At 34.5% G+C, this 9,988-nt stretch overlaps 1 protein-coding gene across 1 annotated transcript; it reads left to right on the top strand.

Annotated features, from left to right (window-relative positions):
- Positions 1-1,212: 1,212 nt before the first annotated feature.
- Positions 1,213-5,641, top strand: ogfr2 (opioid growth factor receptor 2). The gene is made up of 8 exons (NM_001075104.2): positions 1,213-1,437; positions 1,595-1,660; positions 1,938-2,000; positions 2,184-2,238; positions 2,345-2,423; positions 2,512-2,578; positions 2,686-2,834; positions 4,122-5,641. Exons 1-8 carry the CDS (start codon positions 1,357-1,359, stop codon positions 4,549-4,551), a joined length of 990 nt encoding a protein of 329 aa, NP_001068572.2. The 5' UTR covers positions 1,213-1,356; the 3' UTR covers positions 4,552-5,641.
- Positions 5,642-9,988: the final 4,347 nt, after the last annotated feature.

Below are 9,988 nucleotides of genomic sequence, written 5' to 3'. Positions count from 1 at the left end.
ATCAGAAAATTGGTCAAACGTGATGCATTTTAAATGCCTGGTTTGAAAAAGCAGAATTTCCAGTAATAAAAGTCCTGTTCTTCGATTTTTGCAGATATACAGACAACAACCTGCGCATCACATGCATCCTGAAGTATAGGGACTCTAGGATTGGAGCACTATCAGGCCCTGCTGGTCAAGTTCTTCCTCCATGAGACTCTTGTAAACGGAGAACTTAGACATGTGAAACAAAGTGTACAAGATTACTTTATATTTGCAGTGTTGGACAAATCAAAGAGGAAGGAGCTGGTTAAATATGCTTATGAGCATTTTAAACCACAAGAAGACATTGTCTGGGGCCCAAAGGAGATTCTGCAAAAGAAAACGTCAAAGAAAGTTGAGAAGGAAAGGGAGAAAACAAATAAGAGCATTTAGGGAGTAAACTAAATGGATCTCTGTCCTCCTCCTGAAGGCATAGGTAGCATTTTTTTTTTAAATGGTCAACAAAAAGATGATGAAGGCAAACAATGATAACAGTCAAAGTTGCTCAAAAAAGGAAGCCATAAAAAGCTAAATCAGGATTGGGGATGGTGATGAGGATGATGATGATGGTAATGAAATGTCTCATCGTGTTGATATTCAGAAATGTTCTCCATGAAGAATTTTTGTGTCTGACTCAGAAATTATGGAACAAGATTTTTCTCCAAAACCAAAACTGTATTACAGAAAATAAATACAAACAAAAACCTGAACTTAATGGGTCATTCTTAAAGTTGTATATAGCATTATATAGCATTTTTCTGCATGTTAATTGCATGAAGCTATTTGTTTATGCCAGTGATTCCAAATAAAATGTTTTGTTGCTTACTGTGCATTGGGTTTAGGTTCTAAAAGACCCATAAATTATTTTTGTGTTTATTTTTAATTGTTTGTTTCCACAAAGGTATCATAGATAAAGTTTCAGATTAAAACGTAGCCAGGGACAATGTTTTGCTACTTGCTATTATTGCTAAAAACCAAAAGGACAGGAGTGATTTCAATTTAAATCTAGCTGTTAATTAACGTCATTCAGACTTACGTTTTGTCATGTGGCGTGAAACCTTTGCAGAACATTTGAGCAACACCTGGCAACCCTTAAATAAGCCCTGCATTTCCTTGTTGTTGAACTACGCCAGAAATGCCGTCGGTTCACCGTTTCAACTTTCATTTTCACTTAATGGTGGGAGGGCTTTTTGCTCGATGTACTTAAAGCTGGTAACATTTCTGAGGTGTCTGAAGTCTTGGTTCTTTGGCCTGTTAAGGTTTACACATAATTTGTTTGCTCGTACTTGGTTTCGTCGTATTAATAGTAGTTTGCGGTCTACTAAACATATTAGTATGGAGTCAGATGATGATTGCGACTGCGAGTTGGACTCCACATGGGAAGATGAAGATGAAAACAAAACACCCAATGAGAAGGTTTTTTATAACTACTTTTTCCAACAACAGTGTTAACATTTCTTGGTTATACTGTTTATTTATTTTGTTTAAGTTGTTTAATGCTTCTATTCTTCCAATATCTCTATTGAAAACAACAAGGTCTCACTTGGAATTTTCGTTTACTTTGTATATTTAGCTCAAGAAGAGTCGCAGGAACATGTATGCAGCCAAGGACATGCAAGACTTCCGGCATCGTTGCCTGGTGAGTTTCATTAACTTGTATAAGATAAGATATACCTATGTGAGAGAGAGTAAGAGCCACTTTTAAACTCTTCACTAGGCAAGAAGAGCTAGAGTTAAAGAGTACAGCCATAAATATGCCTGTTTAAAAAGAAAGCTTCTGAACACATGACATGATGAAGTATCTCACTGACATGTCTTTCTCCACTTTCTTTTCTGTCAAATAAACATGCCAGCTCACATTGGTCCACTGACGTGTGTGGGAAAAATTACAGATTTGTTTGTTTGTTTGTCTCTAGGAACTAGATGATGACTATGAGGAGGATTATACCATGGAAAAAGAAGATGATGCATTTCAGATTGTCAGAATTTGCTATTTACAATGTTTATAAACCATATTTTAAAGTATAATTTACCTGCATCTCTGGTGTAATGCTAGATTTGATTTGTATGAAATGCTTGAGAAATTGTTGCATTTATTTATATATATATATGTGTGTGTGTGTGTGTGTGTGTGGGTATATATTGTTGTTGTCATCCCCTAGAATCCCCTATATCATCTGAAGTTTTACAGAGGTGAAATAAAAGCTGCGCCAGTCGGTATGACATTACATTCTTCATACACTGTATTTGAGTAACACTTTTGTCCAATACAAGAGTCATTATAGGAAGCCAGGTTTTTAACATAATACCGTTATTTGTGCAGCTATTCACATTGATGGTTTTCACAAAGACTGGTGGGGTCAATATGATTTGCTTGAAAAGGCTCACTACTACATTCAATGGTAAGTTTCACTTAATCCATTTAAATGTATTTAAATTTTAATTGTACATATTTTTATGTATGTAATCAAACATATCAAAACTTTACAGGCTATTTCCAATACAAAGGAAAGTTAACAACTGGAGAATACATTGTCTCAGAAAAAAGGAAATTATGGTCAGTTTCAAACATTTTATTCGGTGGTATCCAAGCATAATTTCTCAATATTTGGAGGAAATATTAGTTTAAGTTAAAAAAATTTAAAATCACCTCTTGCTTTCCAGCTATTCCGCAGAGATGAGGATGTAAAACATAAGCTGATCAAATCATATAAAGTCATGTTGGATTTCTATGGAATACGTTTGGCTGATGAAAAAACAGGAAAGGTGGAACGTGCCGAGAATTGGAAGCAACGCTTTAACAACTTGAACAGGTTTATTTTGTCATATTTATCCTGTAAAATGCATTTGCTGTTTAGACCTGGTATTAATATGCATTTTCACCAATCACTACAGGTTTAGACAGTGACTGAAAGTTTTAAGCTTGTCCACTTTCCACCACTTCCATATGCATGATGCATATGAAGTCAAATCTATTCAAACTGCTTTAAGCAACCACCTTAACTTTGCCTACTGACCTTGTTGTTTAAGTACTGGCCTGACGTAATTAAACTTTTACATTGGTAATCATAAGTTTGTATTGGAGGTGAAAAATGTAAAGTAGATGTCGTTATTTTACCAGCCACAATTTTAACACAAGCCCACAATGTTCAGCATGCAGTTTTGTGGCTGTTAAAGCAGGGAAAAAAGCTAAAATTTTCAGTTGTCTTCATTTATTTCCATTCTTTCATTTTCTTTTCGGCTTAGTCCCTTTATTAATCTGGGGTTGCCTCAACAGAATGAACCGCCTTATGTTCATGCATTAGAAAATCATTAAGTATCGATATTATAATAATAATAATAATAAATGCCTAAATTCAACCGTTAACAAATATTTCATTTAATTTTGCAATGTAACATATTTATTCTATTTAAACAACAACTCTCATGTAGCAGTGTTGCACTTCTTTCATAAGATACAGTTTGTTTAATTTACATTTATAATTTTGTATAATCATATTTATGTACTGATAATAGTTATATTCTATGCAAAGCAACATACAGGGACGGAATTTTAACCACCACCAGCGTCATTGCGTCTGATTATTATTTTTTTTGAATAAATATTTTATTCATAAAGACACAGTAGAATTATTTAAATGTTCTGAAACAGGTGCCTTTTTAAAAGAAGACAACAATGTTATACATATTAAAAATGTAAAACGAAATGAATTTAGCATTAGGAAGTCAACATAAATAGAGAAATAAATATCTTTTTTACTCAGTGCATTTAACATTTTTGTAGAATAAAAAAAAGTTCCAGGTTATGTTGCTGTATTAGAAGGATCAGACAGTACTGTACATGCACTAGGGTTGGAAGAAAAGAATATTAAATTTCACAATTGGATTGTGACCCCCAGAATCGAAATTAGATTGGATCATTAAGTCCTTAAAGATTTCCTCCCCTAACATACACCTGGCCACAATACATACTACCTCATCAGAAAAGTGGACAAAAGTGATGCATTTAAAAGCCTGGTGTGAAAAGCAGTTTGACTCCTAGACTCAATCTGGGCCTCAGAATTTTCAGTAATAAAAGTTCTGTTCTTTGATTTTTGCAGAAATACTCACAACAACCTGCGCATCACACGCATCCTGAAGTGTTTGGGGACTTTAGGATTGGAGCACTATCAGGCACCACTTGTCAAGTTTTTCCTCCATGAGACTTTGTTTCAAGGACAACTTAAGAATGTCAAACAAAGTGTACTAGATTACTTTATGTTTGCAGTTTTGGACAAATCAAAGAGGAGGGAACTGATTAGATATGCTTATTTGTATTTCAAACCCAGAAAAGACTTTGTCTGGGGCTCAAAGAAGATTCTGAAAGTGAAAACTTATCCTTGGGACTGCCATCATGAAATGACCAAAATACATGCCAGTCTTCCACCTGAAGAGATGGGAAGTGACAATAAAAATGATGACCAGAAAGATGATGCAGTTAGTCAAAACAGACTGAAGGGAGAATGTTCAAAGTCATCAAAGGGAAACTAATGGGAACAGTCAAAGTAGCTCAAATGGTGACCAGATAGTCCAGAGAAGATGAATGAAGAGAGTGAGTCAAATGATAAGAACAGTCTGTACAGCTTAGGCAATGAATGTGTAAAAGAGCAAAACCAAAAGAGTAGTGCTGATGGTAATAATGAAGTCCACATGACACCACAAAATAAACCTAATGGTAATTCTGATGAAAGTAATCTAGCTGAAATTAGGAAAACTAATGAAAATGACATGCTAGACAACCCTGAAGTTGAAATGAAAGAAGATGGCATGTCTCATGGTGATAATGGTAACAATGCTGAAAAAGAGAGGCCAGGGAGTCCATGCAAGTTGACCGAACAAACTAATAGTCAGGATAAGAGGTCAAATGTTGAGACAAATGATGAAGATGAAAGTAATCTAAATAATACAGCGTATACTAAAGAAATGTCAGCAGAACATGAGCAGGGATCAAATAATGAAAACAGTCAGTGCAACTCAGAAAATGAAACTGTACAAGACCAAAATCAAGAGATGAGTGCTGATGGTGTTGGTGATGAGTAGTGAAAGTTTGTCCATGAAGGGTGTACTTGTCTGACATGGAAAAAAAGGAAACTGACAACAGAAAGTATCAAGGCCTTTAATGTTTTTTTTTTTTTTTGGTTGTTCCCCAAAATAAATTACATGAAATATATTGAAACGCCTGTATGCCTGGGCTCAAATTCAACTCTTTGAGATGCATTGCTTTGTTTTGTTTATTTAACAGATTGACTAATGGAGATTAAAAATAGCATGCAAAAGCTAAATTTGCACTGTAACAAATGTAATGTTATTATTTTTTTTGTTTTATTTTTTGTGAAGTGTTCTAATAAGTTTGTCTTGAACTTGATTGTTTAATAAGAAATGAAGTTCTGATTAACCAAGTGATGATTGATGCAAATAAAAATTGTATTGATAAAGCAAGATCACACTTTGAAAACTGGCTCCAATAATTGTTAGATTTGTATGCTTTCTTTTGTAATGGATGAACCTGTTGAAGTTTGTAAAACGATGCAGTTTTGTTTTGGGTTTTTGCTGGTGACCAAATAAATGTCATATCACTGAATGATGTGTTTTGTATATCACTGTGCTTGTAAGCATTGAACATATTTCTATGTTTTCTGTCACATCACTGATATCTACAAAATATAAAGGTTTTTTAAAATAAATTACTTTAGATTATATTGAATGTGCTATTACATCATAGCACACTAAAAACAATGCACACTATGCATATTTAATGGTAGGCCGATTTAAATAGCAGTTATGGGTCATTTATTAAATGAGGCATAATTTTAAGCAATATTTCCTAAAATTTTAATTTGATGTTTTATGTTATTAGAATCAAATACAGACCACCCAACCGTTTCTGTTTTATAAAGATAAATCGAATATTCTCTGTAAGATTGTTTTTAAAGTATTACCAGCAAAAAATATGACTATTGAAATACCTGGCAAGCCTTGACCCAGCTGATGTTTTTGTTGACTTCTGCATCAGAAATACTTTCGCTTCACCATGATTTTCAACTTAAATTTTCACTAGCCAGCGAGAAGGTCGAGGACTTCAACAAGTCTGAGTTCTTATGTCTGCTATATGGCAGTTTATAAGACGTTTACTGAGTTACCAAGCTAGTCCTACAAACGATACTACTTTTGAAATGGAGTTAAGTCAAGACTCGGATGGTGAGTGCGAACTGGACTCCACATGGGAAGATGAACACGAAAATAAAACACCCAGCAAGAAGGTATCAGAATTCAGTGCCGTGTTATTATGTCTTCATTATTCTTACAAATATTTTCCTGTAGGTCCAATATGAATAAAGTATATCACTTCCAAAAACCAGTAGCTCCTCTCTCTCTCTCTCTCTCTCTGCACGAGGTGAAGGAGTGGTGTGGGGTGTGAGAGCAACACGCTGAACTGGTTTCAGGGTTAATCTTTTTTGTTTTCTTTTTTTTTCTCCCTCCCCCCCCCCCCCCCCCCCCCTTTATCCTTTTTCTTCTTTTTTAGAATATTTATTTTTGTATTATTGATTCATTTGTTTGGTTTAAACTAATACCAGCGATCCCCTCTATGATAAGGGAAACCATGGCGTTTCTCTCAGGAGAGGGAACACCTGGTTTCTCTATCAAGAATGGATGCAAAGTTTATTCGGACCAAGTTTTTACAGTTGAAGAAGTGCTTTTGGCAATGGGAGAAATAGTTGAGCATGAAAATATAGTATCTGCCTCAAGAATGAATAAGGCTGTGGTAGTGTTTCTTAAAGATGAGAAACACGTTAATGATCTCGTGGAAAACGGAATTGTTGTTAACGACACGCTAGTACAAGTAGTGCCCTTGCGTACACTGGCTACTAAAGTAACAATCTCAAACATGCCTCCATTCATTCCCAATGAGCAAATTCTTAAGGAGTTGAATCGTTTTGGTAAGTTTGCGGGTTCTGTCAAAATGGTTCAGTTTGGGTGCAAAAACGTCGCTTTAAAACATGTGCTGTCTTTCCGTAGGCATGTATTCATGTTTTTAAATGCACAGTCTAAGACTTTAGACATTTCGTTCCGTATTCAACACGGGGACAGTTCTTATATGGTTTATGCAACAACAGAGAGTTTGCGGTGTTTCGAGTGCGGGGATTTGGGGCACAAAAAGCTCAAATGCACTCATAAGAAACAATTAGAAAATGAAAAAAATGACGGAATGAATAAAGAGCGCAATGATCAAAGCAACAGCAGTCAAAACAAAGAGAAGCGACCTACAGCGGTGAAAGACGTAGTGATTCCGGGAAAAAAAACAGAAAACAACCGGCATTAATGGTAACAGTTCAGGGATGCTAGATGAACCCAGCGTTGTTTCAGAAGTTGGTTTTACAACCGAGCAAAGTGCCGAAGGCTCAAGTTCAACGTTAGAGGTAAGTGCGTTTACTTCAACTCTGAGTGCTGGTGATAATGCTGTAAGCCCGTCTGTTTTGAAGGAAAATACGGCTGTTGATAAGGAAAATGATGGTGTTGGTGGCAATGTAGTTTTAAAAGAGAGTTGTTTAGAGTCGGAGGTGATTGCAGAGAATGAAAATAGTGATGAAAATATGGAGGACTGCGATGATAACTGTTCAGAGTTTTCGGAAATTGAGTGTAGTCAGTCGTTGGATGATGTGTATTCGGTAGAAGAATTGAATGCTTTTTTAGATTCAACTAAAGGAAAAAAGACTGACATAGTTAAGCACTTTCCCGATAGCAATACATTTATTAAATCGGTGCTGATTGCTCAGAAGAATGTGGGCTATGAGGTACTTTCAAAACAAAAATGATTCCGATTGAGTAAGTTTGTAACAACGTTACGCAAAGCTCAAGAAGAACAAGGAAGAGTGTCAAAACGAAAAAAGTAAATCACATGGGAGAGGGATCTATTTTTATTTTTGTTTTACTTACCTGTTATTTCCTGTTTTCCCTTTCTATCTTCCCTGCAATGCAGATTCTTAAAGTAGGATCATTAAACAATGGGATGAGGGATGGGAGTAAAAGAGCTTTACTTGTTGAATTTCTTAAACTTAAAGAAACCCATGTAACTTTTTTACAAGAAACACATAGTGATCAAAAGAATGAATCTGAGATTAAGTTATGGTGGGAAGGAAAAACTGTATTTAGTCATGGTACAAATATCAGCGCAGGGGTAGCTATTTTGTTCTCAAAGTACTTAAATATAAATATTATATCAGAAGTAGAAATAGAGAAAGGACGTATTATGTTGGTAAAAGCTAAAGTAAACAATCAACTCTTTGAATTTATAAATATCTATGCTCCCAATAAATGCTCAGAAAAATTAGCAGTATTTAAGAAATTAAAAGATTTTTTAAATAGTTATACTTTGGAAGGATTTCTAATTGTGGGAGGAGATTGGAATTGCACTCTTAATTTTCTTTTAGATAGAAACAATCAAGAACCACATCCTGCATCGGCATCTTTTTTTAAAAAGTTTCATAATTCAGAATGATTTGATAGATGTGTGGCGAGACCAAAATGCGGAAATAAAACACTATACATGGACTAAAATAAATCTGGGAATGATTAGTGTAGCAAGACTTGATCGGTTTTATGTAAAGTGTAGTGATAAAAACAGAGTAAGTGGGTGCAATATCTTTCCCTGTTGTTTATCAGACCATAATTTAATTACAGTCAGTATTGTTTTAACACAATCTAATTTTAAAAGCCCTTATTGGAAATTGAATACTGCTTTATTGAAAGAAAAACAGTTTTATGAAAAATTCAAATTATTTTGGGAGGAGTTGAGTTTTAGGAAAAAAGATTTTAAAAATTTATTACAATGGTGGGAGTTAGAAAAGATTCAAATAAAAATTTTCTGTCAACAATATACATGGTTTTCAACAAGAAAAATAAAACAAAAAATTTCGGAAATAGAGCATGAAATCTGTCATATTACGTCTGGCATGATACAGCATTCTGATTCATCTTCAGCAGTCTTTTTAAGTAAAAAAAATCAAGATTTAAAATCATTATTGCAAGTGCGGGCCAAAGGTGCTTTGATAAGATCTCGGTTTATGTCATTGCACGAGATGGATGCTCCTACTTCTTATTTTTTTAATTTAGAAAAAGTGTCAAAAAAACAAAATGAAATGTACTGTTTGAAGACCCCTGAAGGACTAAAGACTTTTGATCCAGAAAAAATGAGAAAGATTGCAGTGGATTTTTATTCAGACTTCTACAAGAAGGAAGAAACTAATATTGAGTGCATGTCACAAATAATGGAGAAAATCCCTACTCTTACTGAAACACAGCGCAAGTTTTTGGACAGTGCTATACCATATCAAGAATTAATGGATGCAGTAAAACAGATGAAGACGGGTCGAGCCCCGGGAATTAATGGACTGTCTATTGATTTTTACAAGTCTATGTGGAATATTATTGGAAATGATTTTTATGAAGTGATTCAAGAATGTTTTAAAGAAAAAAGTCTTCCTACAAGTTGTCAAAGAGCTGTCTTAACACTTTTGCCAAAAAAGGGGGATTTGAGTGATCTTAAAAACTGGAGGCCTGTGTCTGTTTTAACTACTGATTATAAGTTAATGGCCAAAGTGTTGGCTAATAGGTTAAAGACTGTACTTGGGGATTTAATACACCCAGATCAATCCTATTGTATCCCAGATAGAACAATTTATGACAACATTTTCATGGTAAGAGACATTTTAGATTATTCTAAACTAAATGATGTGAATGTTGGTTTTTTGTTTTTAAGAGAAAGAGAAAGCATTCGATAGAGTGGACCATGGTTTTTTATTTGAAACTATGAGAGCTTTTGGTTTTGGAAATGTTTTTATTTCTTGGATCAAACTTTTATACACAAATGCTTCATGTGTTTTAAAAATAGGTGGTAGCTTAAGTAAACCAGTAAGAATACTTAAAGGCA

Source organism: Danio rerio, chromosome 11 (assembly GCF_049306965.1).
Source record: "Danio rerio strain Tuebingen ecotype United States chromosome 11, GRCz12tu, whole genome shotgun sequence".
NCBI lineage: Eukaryota > Metazoa > Chordata > Actinopteri > Cypriniformes > Danionidae > Danio > Danio rerio.
Note: the sequence above shows the minus strand (reverse complement) of the source record. Positions and strands in the feature narration are given on the sequence as shown.